Raw genomic sequence first — 17,813 nt, forward strand, 5'->3', positions numbered from 1 at the left:
CTGGTCAAGCAAATCAGGGGTCCTTGGAGCTGGGGTCAACAGAGGAGGGCTGACATTGGGACCCAAATCTCGGAGACTGGGGCCCAGAGATAGGACAAGTTCTTCTTATCACGTGGTCCTTGGGGGTGGGTGGTAGGAGACCCCTGGAGGGTGTAAGGGGTTGGGGGCAAGGCTGGAAGGGTGGCCGCCTGTTGAGAATCTGTGTGCCCAGAGCCCAGCCAGCGGCTGTCCGAGATTGGGGGGAGGTTGAGAGAACTGAGCAGCCCTCAGGCTTCCGCCGGTCTGGCAGGGCGTGACCCAGTGTTCCCAGGGTCTGGACTGGCTCCAGACGTCGTGGGGCGGAGTGGGAGCTAGGGAGGGCGTTTTGGGGCTGCAGGAGCCGCGGGAAGGGGTGTGGGCTTTGGGTGGGATCATCTCACCTCCGCACTGCTATTACGCACGCCGGCTGTTGGGGGTCCATGGGAGTGGGCTGGAGATTGAATGCCCGGAGTTGGGTTGGGTTGGTGGGGATACAGACGTGGGCGAGGAAAGGGGTGGGAGAATATAGGCCTTGGTGGCGGGGCTGAGGACGCAACTCTGGGGATGGAGCCTATGAGGTTGGGCGGAGGGCTCAGTACTAGGCCTGGCGGGTGGAGGGGTCATGGAGGCAGAGCTCAAAGGACCAGGGTCGATCTTGGGGTCCAGGAGGTTGGGACTGTGAAGTCCAGGGCTAGGAGAATGGGGATCCGTAAGGATGGGGCTGGAAGGGTCGGGACCCTGTATCCCAGAGGGCGGGCCCTAGAGCTTAGGGGTCTCGAAGGCAGAGTCGGATGCCCGCGACTAGTGAAGGGCGGAGCCAGAGTGACGAAGGACATGGGGCGGGACCGTGAGGAGGGGGTCACCAGAAGGGCTGCAGACCTCAGTACGCGGCGTGTGAGGGAGGGGAGCAGGACCAAGGAGCAGGGCTATGAGGAAGTGGACTTGGGCTGCCTCGGGGGCGGGGCCGGACGCTGACGCAGGCGGTGGAGCGCGGGGGCGGGCCCAGGTGAGCAGGGCCGCCGCCCCCTCCGCCCCTCCTCCCTGGGTACCCTCCGCGGGTCGGGCGGACAGCGGCTGGCGGCGTCTTCGTCCCAGGCCAGGTCCGGCTCCATCTTGGGCCGCTGAACCGGCACCTGTGGCGGCCGCAGGAGAAGCGCTTCCGCCGGCCAGTGCGGCCCGGGGCGGGCGAGAGGGTGAGAGGCCGGCTCAGAGTGTGCCCGTGGGGGGGTGGGCTGACATGGGCGGTGCCTCCCCTTCCTGCGCCCCGGAACCCCACACCTCACCTCTCTTTGCTCTCAGACTCTCTGCATCCTGGCCCCTGCCCAGGTCTCGGCGACCCCCAGGGCCGCATCCCTTCTCCCGTGTCTCCTTTCATTGCCTATCCCATGCCCTCGTCTATGTCTCCTCTGCCCATCCTCCCATTTACTCTGCCCAGGACCCCGTCTCCTTCTGCACTCACCCCTGCTCCTATGGCTTCTTGCTGCTCCTAATTCCCCTCCCTGTACCCTCCCTCCGTACCACCGCACTTTCCGCCCTCAGCCCCAAACCTCCCTTCCCTCTTATTCTCCTGCCCTCCTCCCTACCCCCTTGCCACACAGCCCATCTTCCTTCAGCTGCTGTCCTTGCTGCTGGGAAGGTCTGTAGCCTAGTTTGGGGAGCACGTTGACCTTCTCCCTGAGTCCGGGTGGGCTTTGAGCGAGAGGGGCGGAGAAGGGACCCCAGCCCTGGGAAGGATGTGTGGTCTGGTGTGTGTTCAGGCCTTTGGCCCGGCAGTCAGAGGTGGCCTGTACGATCGGTTTGCAGATGCAGCTGTGTAGATGCTGTTTCCTACAGTCTCCCCAGCAAAAGGGCCTGGACATCCATCTCCGGTGTGTCTGTGGGTGGGGTGCGGACCCATGGCAGTGCACTGGTGCCCATGAGCATGCAAGTAGGGACACGACAGCTGCTGGGGATGCTTCTGGTTTGGGGCAGCAGGGCCTGGAGGCTTACCTTCTCCACCTCAGGTGTCTCCTGGGAAGTGTGGGCACATCCTCCTCAGGTGAAGAAGCTCTGAAGCTGATAGGGGCTTGGGCTTCTCTCTGGTGAAGACAGCTGGGTCCTTGGGTCCACAGTTACCCTAGAACCCTTTCCTGGCACAGCTTGTTTCTGGGCACCTGGTTCTTAAAGGTCCTTCTCTGTGAAGGGCAAGCTTTGTCCCCTCTCAACACTCCCTCTCAGGAGTGTTCCCTGCTTCATTGCCCAACTTTGGCCTTGAGCTCCCTGTCAGGCTCCCAGGCCCTGCTGGCATGGATCAGACCACCTGCTGAAGGTTGCCACGCCCCGCTCTGCACTGAGGGATTTATGAGGTGTGTTACTTTACCTGGGCCCTGGGTACTAAGGTCCTTATTTTAACATTTAAGCAGTTTCCTCTTCTGACCACGTGGGCTTGCCTTTCCTGTTTTGGTTTTGCTGGAAGCAGAACTCATCATCCAATTATGTGTCCCTTACGAGGGGGCTTATGTGGATGCCACAAGTGTGGTCTGAGATGGGGCCTGCGTGCGGTGGCCTTGGTTGTCCCCCTTGGTACACACCAAAAGGCCTGTGCATCTGTGCTGGGGTGACATAGCAAGAGTTGGAATCTTTGACCAAGTGACCGAGCAGTCTGTTTGCCTGGGCCAGTCTGGAAGTTTCTGCAGAACTGGGAGCTTTTACTGAGAGTGACATTGGTTGATTGCTGCATGTGAAGCTGGCTGCTCCTCCACTTACTGACACGCAGAACCGAGGCAACAGGACAGTCCCGCATTGGCCACAGGGCATGGGCCACTTCCCAACTTTGACATCAAATGGGGCCCTAGAGCGAGCGCTAAAGTGCCGTCCAAAGAACATGAGGGTCCTTGGATACCCCTGTGTGCCTTTTATCTTGTGCTAAAACATCTTGCCAGGGTGAAACCAGAGGCTTTCCCATGGTTTTCTGGGCATTTAGAATGCAGACTTTAAACCTGTGTGTGCCCATGCACCTGTGCCTGCATGTGCACGTGTGTCCTCCCAAATGAAGGTTTGAAATAGACTGGGAAACTTAGTGTGCTGATGAAGACATTGGGGACACTGGTGGTGACTATGTCCTAGGATGGGATGACGGTAAGGAGGATTGGGAAGCAAGATTAGGCTAACCTATGGGGTGTCTCAATGGTTTCCTAAAAGGGCCTGCCCTCCCCCTCCCCCCCCCCCCTAGTTCCTATGGTACCTTGAGCAGAAGTCACTCCTGTTGGAAGGGGGAAGAAAAGATTATTAACAACCTCTGTTCCAGACAGTCCATATGCCATCACATTTAGTCTTCACAACAGCCCTGCAGGGTACGGGTTTACTTCTGTTTTGCAGATTGGGGAGAGTGAGGCCCAGAGTGGTTAGATGTCCACCTGCACTGACGCAGGAAGGGGAGGAGCAAGGCTTGGAAGCAGACGCCCTGCCCCACCTGCTCACCCATGGCTCCAAGGCACATTTGGCCAGTTCCCACCACTCCCTGCAGGGCCCCTCTCCTTTGAGATAGGGGGTGTGGGAAACCTCCTTTCCTGAGGAATAACCTGGGTGACTTTCCTCAGAGGCCTTCCCTCCCTCAGAGCTGGGAAGGCCAGGTTGTAAGAGGAACGAATACTCACCCTGTTGGGGTTCAGCTGTCGGTTCTTTGACAGTTCTGAGCAGCTTCAGGTCTCAGTTTTGTCACCTGCCACCTGTGGAATAGGATGAGGGAGAGAACCAACAGATACATATCCCCTACCCCTCTGGGGCCTCTGTGGTCACTGCTGTCTCTGGGTCGTGACTAGCCATGGGTACTGGGCAGCCACCTGATGAGGCAGGCACAGGGGGACGCTTGTCACTGATGGCTTCTCACTCGCTCCTGGTGGGGTCTGAAGGCACCCCAGCCTCATTCCACCTGTTTCCTCAGGGAAGCCAGGCTGTGGCTTGGCTCTTTATGGTCTTGCTCCCTAGGAGGGTCTGAGGGAGGTGGAGCTCAGCCAGAGGCTGTGTAGGCTGTCCAGAGGAGGCCACCTCGGCATTCTTGGACCTGCAGCTGGGTGGTTGTCTGCCTGCTAGGGGCTTGGTGACCACGGCCTTCCCAGCCAGCAGGAGCACCTCCTGCCCTCCTGACTCCAGGCGGCCTAAGAAGCTGCTAGAAGCAGGTGGGGTGGGGGGTCCAAGCTTTGTTCCCACTTACTTATGTGTTCCACTGACATGTCTTGGGCACCACTGCGAGTGCCAGACACTGTGCTGGGTGCTGGGCTCCAGTTGAGTCAGGGCAATGGGTAAGTAAAAAGCTGATGACAGTGGAGGGTGAGAGCTTCCAGGATAGAGGTCTGCCCAGACATGGTGGGGCACAGAGAACCATAGACATTCCTGGGTTTGATTCCTAGCTTAGCCACTCACCAGCGGTGTGCCCTTAGGTGAGTCACTAAACTTCTCTGAGCTTTGGCCTTCTCATCTATAGAATGGGAATGATGACGTATCTCATGAATTTGCTCTGACAAGTAAATGTGCTGGAAGGAATGTGGCACATCCTGGCACATGGTGGGTGATTTGGTACTGGGAGCCATCATCATCATCGCCCTGATTCTTATTGGCTTTGTTGTCCTTTGTGTATATGTCCATCATACAGCTCCTTGAGGGTGGGGACTGGGTCATAGTCTCTCTTGGCTACTCATCCTTTTCCTGACCCTTCCAAGGGCCAGTCTGGTGTTGGCCCCAAAGAGCAGCCAGGGTGGGCCACTCCTGCCCAGACTAGGACTGGGTCTAGAACTGCAGTCTAGTATGGTAATCATTAACCACCCGTGGCCAGTGCCTACTGTATTGGACAGCGCAGAGTAGAGTTTTCATCATAGCAGGAAGTTGTGCTGAACTGGACTCCATAACAAGTCTCGAGCTCTCAGGGGACCATAGCTCCAGAAACATCCTCACTGTTGGCTTAGACAGCCACCAGCCATCTGTTGAGCGCTGGGACAGCAAGAAGTTTGTCATTAAACAGAAACCAAGGCCCTTCCCACATTCCCTTTCAGGTGGCCTTGCTCTCCTGGCCTAGGTGGTTGGTTGGTTTTTGGCATTCTTATCAGCCCAGGGGTGGGAGGACTTGGGGTTGCCCAAACTCTACCTGTTGCCTGCTGTCCCTGCCCTGTTTCTCCAGCCCATCCTGCTGGGCAGGGTGTCCCAGAGTGTGTTCCTCATTCACAGCTTTGGCCGGGACTGGCTGGTCCAGATGTCCTGACCTCACTTCTTTCGGGGCCCTGCCCAGATCCAGCCTTAGGTGCTCTGCACACATGGCTTCCTGCCTTCTGCTCACCCTGTTTCTTCCCCCGGAGCACCCTTTCCCTCCTCCTTCCAGGCACGACTTACAGGGCTGGGCCTTTTCTAATCCATCACATAAAGTGAGCTCTCCTGTCTCAGAAATGCCCTCCCTCAGACCCTGTTTTTGGTGCTCAGCACTATTCCTTTGTAGTTTACTCTTGTTTTTGCTTATTCTCTCGGTCAGGCATACAGCAGACTTTCTCTGAGTGCCAGGTATGTGTCAGGTCAGTGCTGGGTGCTGGACAGACAGGGGAACAGGCTCCCGGCCTGCTTTGACAGCTTCAGGCTGATGTAATGCCTGTGGTTGGCCAGAATCTTCCATCCAGGCCAGACAGTGCTCAGCCAAACATGGCCCCAGCCCAGCTTGGGAAAGCTTCCCCAGGATGAGACACTGAGGTTGAAGGGGCCAGTGCTAACTCAAGGCTCCGGATGGGTAAATGGGCATAAGGGTCTATGTGGCTGGAGGAAGGGACAGAAATGGTGGGGAGGAGGGGGCAAGGAGAGTGCAGGTATACCTGGCAAGAGGGAGTTTAACTTTACAGAGGGTGTGTCTGACTGGTGGTATGGGACCCCATTCACAGGGCACAGGCAGATCTAAATTAGAGCCTGGTATGCAGTAGGTGTTCAGAATATGGCTGTGGAATGAATGACAAATGCTGAGTGAGTCCTGCGTGTGAAGGGCTGGTACAGGCGTCCTCTCCCTACACCTGGAGCCAGAGATGGGGGTCAGGAAACCCCTGTCCCTTCACAGCTGCCAAGACTGAATCTCAGAGACATGACAGCTCAGCCAGGCTGGGCCAGAGAGAACCCGGGACAGCTCTCAGTGTGTCCTCTACTTACTGCTTTTTTATCCCACAGACCTTCTCTGGGCCCCCACACCGTGCAAAGGAGGCCCTAGTCCAGACCCAGATGGATGCTGACAGTCCTGGGAGGAACCAGGCTAGTATTCGCCAGTCAAGCTTTACTGGTTATTAAAATACTGCAATACTTCTGTGCTGACTAAGAGCTATTGTCCCAAAGCCCCTACCCACAAAGCCCCAGCAGATGTGGCCTCTCCCCTGGCTTCCCCTCCATCCCCATAATCCAGCAGGAAAGAATCCACAGCTGGCATGGTGGGTGGTCTCTAGGACCCTATTCTTGGGTTGGTTCTAATCACTTGGTACCAGTTATTAGATATTTCAACTGTCATCCCTGTGTATAATGTGTGATGACCTTGGTGTGAAGTGTTTGGTGTTTTGTCCCCCCAGCGTACCTGGCACCCTGTGAGCCCACAGCAGAGTCCAGAAGTGCTGTCACCCAACTCAACTCCACTTTCCCCCTCCCTCTCTCCTGCAGGCAGCCATGACCACCAGCCACCCTGAGCCGGGTGCCCAGGCACCGCTGAGCCCCCGCTCACAGCCCCTGTCCCGGAGCTCTTCCAGCCTCCTGGGTGAAGGCAGGGGACAGAGGCCAGAGCTCCGAAAGAGTGCCAGCAGCACTGTATGGCAGGCCCAGTCGGGTGAGGCCAGCACCAGTCCCCAGGCCCCAGAGGAAGCGGGGCACCAGGCTGAGAGCACGGAGCAGACATGGGCCCCCAGCCCCCAGCCACGGCCCAGTGCTGTGGGCCACTGGCGGAGCAGCACTGTGGGCAACGTGTCTACCGTGGGTGGTGGTGACCTGTGTCGCCTGCGAACCCCCAGTGCCACTGCTGTACAGAGGAGCCACTCGGACCTGGTCCGTAGCACCCAGACCCGGGGCCACAGTGGTGCTCGGAAGGCCAGCCTCAGCTGCTCAGCTCTCGGCAGCTCACCAGTCCACAGGGCTCAGCTGCAGCCCAGCAGTACTTCTAGACAGGGATGTCAGACCCCTGCAGGTCTGGAACGGGATCTGGTTCTGGAGGATGTGACTTTGGACTCAGCCTGGACAGTGGGAGAGAGTCAGGTGCCACCACTGGACCTGGGCAGCACAACCATCCACAGCAGCAGTCCGAAGCCTGGGCCCAAAGCCACTGGGCAGTCGGCTACCTCCTCCTGCCATGCTCTGCCCCCAGCAGCTCTACTCTGTGGCATGGAGGAGGTGGGGACAGGTGGCTACTGCCATGCCCTGCCTGCCCCAGGGATCCTCGCCTTTCCCAAACTGGTGGCATCAGTGAGTGAGTCTGGGCTACAGGCTCAGCATGGGATGAAGTTCCAGTGTAGGTTGTCTGGGGCACTTTCTGGGCATTCCCACTGCTGTGCCCACCCTTGGGGTCCCACTGGGTTAGCTATGGAGACTGGCGCCAGGACCAAGGATGTGTGTACCATGACATCAGCCAGTGACTTGGCCCCTGTGTTGGCATCCCCTCTGTCAGCCCAGGATGCTGGTGTACAGGTGGCCCCTATGGCAGTGTGCAAGGCTGTGGCCACCAGCCCGCCCCTGGAAGCCCCTATGGCCCTGCATACATTCCCAGAGGTAACTCTGGGATCCAGCCTGGAGGAGGAGCCGTCCCCTGTGCAGGATGTTCGATGGGATGCTGAGGGCATGACCTGGGAGGTGTATGGAGCTGCTGTGGACCCTGAGGTGCTCGGCGTGGCCATCCAGAAGCACCTGGAGATGCAGTTTGAGCAGCTGAAACAAGCGCCTGCCAGCGAGGACAGCCTGTCTGCCGAGGGCAGGAGGGGGCCGCTTCGAGCTGTCATGCAGTCTCTGCGGCATCCCAGCTGCTGTGGCTGTTCCAGTGCAGCCCCCGAGTGAGGAGCTGCCTGGGCCCATGGACTCAGCCGCAGGCCAGGGACAGTGGGGACCACATCCTCCTTGGACCCACTGGCAGCCATGGACACGTCTGTTGCCGGCTGCCAGCAGACCACCGGACTGCAGCCTGGGACTTCTTGCTACTCTCAGTTGCGCTGGTTTTTAAGGGCTTGATTCCTAAGAGCCACATCTCTACACATCTGGGCTCTGAACTTTGGGACAGAGTTTCAGCACTGTGCATGAGGGATATCCTGAATTTTCTGTGAAAATACTCGCCTTCTGTTCAGGCTCTCTTCAGAACTCTGCCATGATTTCCCCTAGGACTCTTGGTGGCTTTATTTTAAAGCAGTGCTGCGATATACTGAATCCTTGACATGAGGTGTGGGGCCCTAAGTGACAGGGATTGGCCGGGTGTTTAGAGAAGGGAACGGACACTGTCAGAGGCCTTCTGCGTTCCACACACTGCCTATCACCTGGCCTTGCTGAGTCTTCACCCCGTGGTACAGATGAAACCACAGGCATTTGGCACAGCTATGCCGCATGCCCAGGTTGGAGAGCTTGCAGTGGTGGGCTCAGGTTCAAAGCAGGGGTGGCTGAAGGCGGGGGTGTCTTCCTGCAGCACACGGCCAGTCAGTGCAGGGCAGTCGTGAGCAAGCAGAATTTATTGAGCCCACATTCTGTGCCAGGTTCTGTGGATTCCTTGGGGAATGAGACAGAGGCTTCCTGTGACCTCACTGAGCTCCCGTGTGGAAGGGGGGTACACCTCAGTTACTGGGGTGCTGAGCATTACAGAAGGGGCCGCAGCGTACTTCTAGGTACTTGTAGGCCACTGTGTCAAGGGGCTGGCCTCAGGAAGGGGAGAACAGGTGGCCATCTGTCCCCAAATATGTCACAGTGCCTGAAATTGTACCATTATCACCTCATTCTTTTGGTTTAAGGATTAATTTTCAGCTGGTGCAGTTCTTCAAAGGAGGGAGGGCAGGAATGGATGGGAAAAGAGAAGGAGACTGGGGTGGGGTCTCCCAGCTGGTGGGAAATGGCAGAAGCCCAGAGGCTGTGGGGGTCAGGGAGGCCTGTGGGCCTATTTGCCTAGTCCTGCCCACGTGACCTGACATGCGCCAGGGATCCTGAGGCCCAGGGGACCTTGGGAGTTGGGGAGCGCAGGACACAAGGGCTTGGCACAGCCTGACTTCATGGCCCTAGGACCTCTCATGGCCTGTGGAGGGTGGCAGTGGGCTTGGTCCGGGCATTAGCGTTGAAAATCCAAGTGAGAGCCAGAAGGTTAGTGTCCTGCCCAGGGTCACCCGGCATGGGATGGTGGAGACAGGGCTCACATGCAGCCCTGCCCATAATCTGGCCCTGTTCCACTCTGTACCTGGGAACCCAGGACCTGACAGCTGGCTTACCTTTTCCCACCCCCAGGGACCTGGTACTCACTGAGGTGGAAGTGACTCAGGCAACAATGGGTTAATTTTTAAAGCAGAAGTGACCTGCTCACAGGCCAAAGGAGCAAGGTGAGAATGGTACACTTCAGGTGAGACTGCCTCCCAAGGTCCCAGTGGGCCTTCTTACCCAGAACCGCGCCTTTCCCACTCCTAGCTGGGTAAGGCTAGGGCCGGGTAAAATGCCACCCCTGCTTAAAAATGACAGCAAATCAGAACCACTTCTTCCAGAGGAGGTGAGTGTGATGGGTGGAGGAGACTTGACCTTGCCTCCCTTTTAAAATGTGCTCAAGCAGGTTTTCACGCAGTCATGAGGCTCTGTCCAGCCCGGGGGCCTGGGCCTGTCTGTCCCTCTGTGTGTGGTATGGGGCAGGCACATCACGCTCTGGGCAGTGACCCGTGGGTGCTGGGCTGTCCTCATGCTTGCCATGCACAGGGGCTCTGGGAGCCCCAGTCGGTGGGGCCAGACTGGAGAGATCAAATGGCTGTGGGGACGTGAGCAGAGAGGTGATGAATGAGTGGGGAGGACAGCTTCCCATGGGGCCATAGCTGAGCAGGGTCTTGAGGACACAGTGGGGGAGGGGAGGGAAAAGGGTGTAGAGGCGGAGAGAGAACAGCCTGGTCCAACAGCCAGGCTCGGAGCTGCCCGTCCTGTCCTGCTTGCGCCGTTTGAGTCACTGCAGTGCAGGCTGTGTTGGGTGTTCATTGGGTTGGGAGGCTGGCAAGGGGGTCCCCATTGTGAGCATCTTGGTGTGAGTGAGGAAAGGGACTTAGGGAGCTGTGGAAAGGGTGGCCGGGCCAGATCTCATTTTAGGAATAGCCCTTTGGCTGCCGTTGGAGATTAGTGTGGAAGACAAGAGCCCAGGGTAACGGGGACATTGGCGCCAAAGGGATCTGTTAGGGACACACACACATGCACACCCCACATCCACACACAGACGGTGTGCAGTGGGTTTGGGAAGGAGGAGGACTTGCAGGAGGCTGAAGTTTCCAGTTTGAGCAAGAGGTGAGGCCGCCACCTGGGACAGCGGGAGGCAGGTGGGAGGCACAGGAGGGGCAGTGCAGGGCCACATGCCACGGGCTTTGGCTGGGGCCAGTGAAACCCTTCATGAGGGGACTTTCTCCTGTGTCATATGCAGGTTCTCATGAGTTCACTCTGGCTGATGTGTGCCAATCTGCCACCTCCAGGCTGCACTCTGCATGCCCGGACAGCAGGCTGGGCTGGGCTCTGAATGGGAATGGGATAGCTGAGACTACCCCCCCACCCCTATCTTGACCAAATGTTGGCAGGGTGGTGCTGGAATCCAGCGGGGCCTTGGGGCTGTGCATAGCTGGGGCCCCTAGGACCCCCTTCTGGTTAAGCTTGCTGCCCTGAGACAACAGGCACCGTGCTCTCGACTTCAATGGCCAGGCTGCACAACCTCAGCTGGCAGTCTACCTGGAGCGACAGCAGCTTCATTTCTGAATTGGCATTGGAGACAGAAACCTCCACCCCCTCCCACCTTGCTGTGGCCCCTCCCTGCCCAGGCCTGACTGGCAGTTCTTCAGGGTCTCAGGACATGGCCATCAGCTTAGTTTACAGGTCTCCTCTTAGACTCCAGATTTAGAACCAGACTTTCTGGGTCTCCTTTAGGCCCTGCTCTGGGAGGTGGTGGATTTCATTATTTGTATGTTCGTTTTGTTTTGAATTTGAAATAAAGTATTGGAGGTCAGAGCTTTGCGAGGGAAGGGTCATTTGTCCTGGCCGGTCTTTTTTTTTTTCTGGTAGATTCTGTGCTTTGGAGCATTCACCCCAGATTACTAGGGCTCCCTGCCCAGGCAGGAATTCCCCTCTCTTCTGTCCGTGCCCTCCTGCCTGGCAGCCATCCAGGACCCCAACAGCTGAAGCCTGGCTTTCAGGAGCGTGTTACCTCCAGGCCTGGCCAGGACATGACATGCATCTCTTCAAGCCCCAGGCTGCCATCACCCCTGCAGGGAATCACTAGTCTGCCTGGGGGGAAGCTGTTCCTGCCAGAAGGTAGGATACTACTGCCTGAGGACACAGTGTGGGGGAGGTTGGAAAAGTTGAGAATGGTCCTGTCCCACTGTGACATCACCTTTTGTGTCAGTTGGGTTGGGTCTATGTCCCCTAGAAGTGCTGGATTCTTATTTCATAGGGGGCCAACAGACATGCCTTTCCAATGCAGGTCCTGACACGTAGGACATGAGGTGGGGTGCACTGTAGTTTAGTGGTTTAAACTTGAATTTGAATCCTGGATCTCACCTATAGTTGTGAGCTCATGGGCAAGTTACTAACTTTGCGTATCCTCAACTTCCTCATCTGTAAAATGGGTATGATAATGGTGCCTCCTTCTCAGGCTTGCTGTGAAGATTAAATACAATAACCCACATAAAGTGCTTCACACTGAGTTAGCCCTCAGCACATGTGCTGGTGGTATTGGGGGCCACTTCTGTAGTCACAGTAGGGGCTAGCTCTTCCCCACATCCTGTCTCGTTGACCATTCCTCATTCAGAACCTCTTTCCAAGTCCTCCACCCTTTGCTTTGCACTTTGCTTGGGACAAGAGTGCTCCGGCCATGGCCCTCAGAGACTATTATTCCCAGAGCCGTGCTGAAACAGCCACACTGGTCTGGGGCTGGGCTCCCCGGAAGCTTAGGCTGGGATGAGGATTCTGGATTTATTAAGGAAGAGGGAATGAGGAGCACAAGGTCAGAGGCACAGAAACCAAGACAAGGGTGTGATTTCAGGTAGAGACCTGGCCTCACCCAGGTTCCACAGGGGGCCCCTGGGGACAGGTTCTACCTCAGGGTAAGGGATGGGGGTGGAGTAAACTCCAGGCACTTCCGGCTCTGGCAGGCAGGCTAGGAAGCTCCAGTTGCCCTGGGGCAGGTCTCTGCATGGGATTGTAGGGCCTATGCTAGGGGAGGGGAGCACATAAACCACGGGTATCCCCAGGGTCTGGGGGCCCCCTGGCTGATGGTTGCATTCACGTCCTCAGCAGCTCCTCACCCAGTGGACTTGCATGGAGCCTGACACCCACAAATGGCCAGACCTTCTCTGTGAGTTGCTCTGAAGGAGTTGTCTCATTTGTGTTGATGCCAAGGGACCCTGGTTCCTGAAACGCAGAGCTTTGCATGTACCCGTGTTAAGTCTTTTCTGAGTCATCATTTTGGCCTGGCCCAGTTTTGTCATCTGAACCTATGACTAGCCCTTTATCAGTTTCCATCCAACTTGTTTGACAGCTCAGGGCCAGACAGAGCCTGGGGCCTGTCACTGGGTTGTCCTGAAGTCAGCACTGGTCCCCATGTCCCCAGAATCCACCATCACCATGGGCAAATTCATTTAAGGCAAATTTGTTAAAATCCAGATCTTCAACATCAGTAGCACTCTCTTACCCTAACTATAACCCAAGGACTCGTCCCCTCCAAACAAGGAAGGAGTGTAGCAGGGCCTGGCTTTAGTCCTGGTTCTCAGTGGGCCTGGTGCTGGTGTTCATGGCTTCCCTTCCTAAGATCTTAGCTATTTCTGTTCAACAAGCTGTTTGAGAAGTCTGAGATCAACAGCAAGCTAAGATTTACAGACTCTACCTTCCTTCCCTTCTGCACACTGGGAGCTGCCCCACCCCTGCCCTTGGCACCCCCTCCTCTTTGGCACCCAGGGGCTTACCTCACATTTCCTGGGAGGTGATTTGAGGGGGTGGGGCATGATGCTCATCACAGCCAGTCTCTAGCACCTTCCTGATGGAGACTTTCCCCAGGGCAGCTCACCCTTATGATGGGAGTCTTTCCGAAGCCAGCTGGAGCTCTCCCTGGGAGGTCTTCCTCCTTGGAAGAACCTGGGCTGGTTCTGTTGCTGTGGTTATAGAGAAAACATAAACCAGGAAAAACATCTGAAAAAGTTGATGTTTATTTAAGAAAATCAAATCAAACCAACGTTGCATTGGCCTACAGTATTGAGGATGGAGTGGAGTCTGACTCTTTTGCTTCCAGAGTTGGGTAAATGCTGCCTTTTCTCACTTTCTCAGTGACTCTCCAGACTCATGCCTCATTTCTCCTCTTCCACGCCCAAGATGGCTCAGCAAGGAGACAGGTCTGGACCCTGAAACAGGTGCTCCCAAATGGGTTTCTTAAAATCTGTTTTCCATGGCTCCACCTTAAAGGAGCGAATGTGGAAATTGTAGGACTATGGAACTCGGGGTTGGTGAGTGTGTCCAGTATTAAGGTGTATGGCTTTCAGCCATGTACTCGTCTCCTCACCCAGTCTGTCATGGCCTGGAACTTTTCATTCCCCAACTTCTCTCCCGAGAATAGACGTAGGATGCTTTTTTGGCCTCCTGTGAACATGGCCGAGGAGTGCAGTGCCTCCATGGATGTGCCGCCAGGGACAGTGGGGAGGCTCTGCTGCTCCTGCACCCACTTGGTGCTCTTTCGCCCCCATCCCCTATTTCTCCTTAATCTCAGTTTCCCCCATTTTCTCCTTTCCTGTCTCATGTCCTCTTTGCCCCCCAGAAACCTGTGTCCCCACTGTCCCCCTGTCCTTGCCCAGCTTCCTTCCCCTTATGCCAAGGGTCTGCCTTGCCTTATCCCTCTGCTCCAACAGCGCTCTCTCTTCTTTTGGTCTGTGCCATTTCTCCCCCAGCCGTGTCTGGGTCTGTCTCTCGGCATTCCTGTTTTTCATGAATATAGACACTTCTTCCCCATCTGTCCCGTCTCTCTTTGGATGAAAACTAAAACATTTGAACTTGAGATAAATTTTAAGCATCTTCCTAGAGGAGAGCCTTCTCTGGGCACCATGGGGTTGCTTTGTCAGGCTTCCATCACTTTTGCCCCCAAAGAGAAAATGGGTGAGCTGGAGAGACTTTGTCCTGGCTGGAAGGGCAATCCATCAGTCCTCAGTTTTGGTGGCTCTTATTGGGTCCTGACTGGCTAGGTCACCTGATGGGTACCGGGTGGGTGTTGCCCATCTTCTGGCTTTAGGTGGGCCATCTCCTTTTCATGTTCTCAGAATCTTTCTGCATGGCTTGTAATTAGGTTGGGGCAAGGCCTGGGCCTCAGGGGGACACACTGTGCTGTCCTATCTCTGCCTCTCTCCTGGGTGGGACTGGGCTTGTGTCTGGGAGCCAGGGCTGGGGTCAGGGGGAGAAGACTTTTGTCTTTGCACCAAGGGGACACCTGAGATGGTGCCCACTGAGAATGCCTGAGCAAGGCCCAAGTAGGGAGACTTTGTTGGGGCTGGAATTTTCCATGGCTCACCAAGGAACTAAACTTAGGTGCTGGAGCCCAGCTGGGGAGGAGTGGAATTGTCCCCTCACCCCAGGCCCTATTGGCCCCTCACCTTTAGCCTTCTGTGTTGCCCTTCCTCTGGTCACTTCTCATTTTTAGCAGTCAAGGGGTTGGGAAGATGCTGACTAAGATGCAATTTTGTATGTAAGCTTTGTGGCTTTTACCAGCCCAGCTTTTGTCTCTTGAGGAAGACTCTCTGGTTTGATTTTCTTTCCCCCCAGAGTTGGGGGAATTTAAGGAGAGGGGAAAGGGCTTCATGCAAAGCTTCCAACTCCTGAATTCTCCCAGATGCAATCCCCTGTTGTATCCCCTTGGGCAGGACCCACAGGGCTGGAGTAGGAGAGGCAGGACCAGTAGGGCTGTGGTCCCAAGAGGGCTGGGCCACAGAGCTGGGCACTACTGGAAGTGCCAGGAACATTGCCTGAGGCTTGCAGAATGGCAGGACAACCAGGTGTGAAGTTGGATCCCGCCTTTATTTGCATTTTTGATATTTTATCATTTATTTTTTGCATTGATTTTGATTTAAAATGATTGAATGACAATATTTATCTTGATTACCGAGTCTTTGCTGGCCTTAAATTTTGCACCTAGTCCCTGCCTGGCTCCTCCTTTTTCCGCCGGACCTTAGGTCCCCTCAGTCCCTGGTGGTTATGGAATTGGGGCTGGGAGCAAAGAGGCCTCCTTTCTCCTTCCGCCCCACACCCTCACCACTGGCGGGAGCTGAGCAGCGCGTGGGGAAGGTGGGCTTCGGCGTCGGTCCCAGGCGTTCGGGTGGAGGCCAGCTCAGGACACCCCCAGGAGCAGCAGCAGGTCCGCGGGAGGAGCCCAGACGCCCTCTAATGGCCGCGGTGCGGTCCTCCTGCGGCACCTGGGAGCGCAGGCTGAGAGCCACCGACCCGGTCCGGCCAACTCCCGCGGGTCCAGTCCTCGGGGGAGGGTGGGGTGAGGCGTTGCTGTCCGACGCCGGGCAGGGTCGGAGAACGGCAGTCTTTCCAGGTCGTGTTCCTTCGCCTTCCCCTGCCCCTCCGCCCTTCTTCCGGACACTCCCCGCCAACCAGGTCTGCGGGTGGATGCCGCGGAGGAGGAGAGATAGAGAAGGTGGAGCGGGTGGAGTACAGACAGGTGACACCGGCGGCGTTGGGGGAGGAGACAGCCTCATTTTACTTAGACCTTTTATTCCGGATGTGAGTTACACACCCCGAGGGGGCTGGATGTAGCGGCCTTCGTCGTTCCACCCTAAACTTGGTGTATTTTTGTAACCCTTCTTTCCTTTGTCTTTAAATTTACATAAAGCCTCTAAACTGAGGGGTGGTCCCACCCCCAAGAGGGTCCTCTTTCTGGGCCACGGGGAGAGCAGGTGTGGACAGCCAGAGTTGGGCCTCCCCTTACAGGGGACTGACCCTGTCTGGCAGAAGAGACCACAGGGAGGGAGTGTGGGGTGCAGTGGGCTGAGGAGGGGGTCTGAGCTAGAGCTCACTGTCACAAAGGAACTGAGGCCAAAAGTTCACTGCGGTGCTGGTTTATTCTGAGGATCTTTCCCCCTGTCTTTCCTTGCCTGGCATGATCTCCACCAGCTTCATCTGGTGCCTAAGGCCAACAGGGGTGATGGCAGCCAAGAGATTGGAGGGAGAGCCTGTTCCTGACAGCAGGGCAGGCAGGAGTACAGGGGAGGGCCTCATGATTGAAGAGTGGCTGTGGGGTGCCTGTGGAACTGGAAGAGTGGCGCCTGCACAGGAGTGGGCTTCTCCTCTTCAGTGAGGGAGAGGGAGTGGTGGTATTCAGGACAAGCCCTCCTCTCATTCCAGGCCCACAAGGCCCCTTTTGGCTGGGATCTCCCTTAGGCCTTTTTTGGCTGCAAGTAACTGAATTATGAACCAAAAGTTTTCTACATAGTTAGAACGTTTAATTTCCCACTTAATTCGTAATTTCCCTTAAGAATTTAGGAGGTCACTGTTCTAGAGTAGTCTTAGTGGCTCAGTGAAGACATTAAGGATTCAGATTCTTTCCATAATTTTGCTCTGCCATCTTTAGGGTGTCCTCACGGTCCAAGATGTCTGCTGCATCCCCAGACGTCACATTTTCATAGTAAGGAAGAAACATACAACCTGCCACAAGAGACTGTTGTTACACATAGTTAATCAGTTGAAAAACATTAGCTTTTCATAGTCAATGAATGAAGGCAAAGATAATATGGCTGCCACATTCTGACACTAAACAAATGGCAGAAGCAGTGATGACGTTTTCCATACATTATCATCTTTGCTTCTCACAATTAGCCCCATTTCACAATGACAGCTGAGATTCAGAGAGTTCAAGTAACTTGTCCTGTTGTATTACCAGGAAATGAAGAAACTGGAATTCAAACTCCAGTCTCTGTTAGGCCTGGCTTTTTGTCTTTTTAAAAATGAAAGGAACACATATCTATGATAAGAATTTCAAACAGTACAGACCTTGGCTTTTGTTTTTAAACACTGTACATGTTCATTATAAGAATTTCGAACAGTGTAAAGTGTACAGTGAAGATCTGCCTCTCTCCCCTCTTTGCAGATCCCACAGTTACCACTGTAATTTCCCTTGGTCTTCTAGGAAATTTCCTCTGTAATCACAGCTCAGACTTCTAAATATTTCATATGAAGGAGATCAACTTAGATACTAGTCTTCATTTATTTAACATATTAATGTATCTTACAGATACTATTGCCATATATAGATTCTACCTCCTTCTTTCTCATGGATATGTTGTATTACACAGACTACAAGAGCTTTTTACAAAATGAAACCAGTGCTCTTTTGCTGGACTTTGTGTTATTTCCCATATATTTTGCTATTATAAAAACTATGTAAAAATAAATATCCTTGTATGTATAGTTTTGTGTATATGTTTATATGTGTGAAAATATCTGTAGGATAATGCTTTTAACAGATGGTCATATAAATGTCTATAGATATTGATAAATTGTTCTCCAAAATGATTTGACCAATAATACATGCCCATACTTGAGTGTTATCAAACTTTAGTATTTTGTCTACTTTGATAAATGAGAAAATG

The 17,813-nt window shown here is 55.0% G+C and overlaps 1 protein-coding gene across 2 annotated transcripts; it reads left to right on the top strand.

Moving 5' to 3' along the window:
* The first annotated feature begins 1,037 nt into the window (after positions 1-1,037).
* Positions 1,038-11,648, top strand: GPRIN2 (G protein regulated inducer of neurite outgrowth 2). Of its 2 annotated transcripts, none has more exons than XM_019716118.2 (2): positions 1,038-1,211; positions 6,667-11,648. In XM_019716118.2, the coding sequence occupies exon 2, from the start codon at positions 6,673-6,675 to the stop codon at positions 8,041-8,043; it is 1,371 nt and encodes a 456-aa protein (XP_019571677.2). In that variant the 5' UTR covers positions 1,038-1,211; positions 6,667-6,672; the 3' UTR covers positions 8,044-11,648. The 2 variants fall into 2 exon arrangements, 1 of the variants encoding a protein (XP_019571677.2); XR_012497947.1 differs by lacking the exon at positions 6,667-11,648 and adding an exon at positions 6,190-6,660 and having other exon boundaries at positions 1,073-1,211.
* The last annotated feature ends 6,165 nt before the right edge of the window (positions 11,649-17,813 follow it).

This window comes from Rhinolophus sinicus, linkage group LG07 (genome assembly GCF_036562045.2).
Source record: "Rhinolophus sinicus isolate RSC01 linkage group LG07, ASM3656204v1, whole genome shotgun sequence".
NCBI lineage: Eukaryota > Metazoa > Chordata > Mammalia > Chiroptera > Rhinolophidae > Rhinolophus > Rhinolophus sinicus.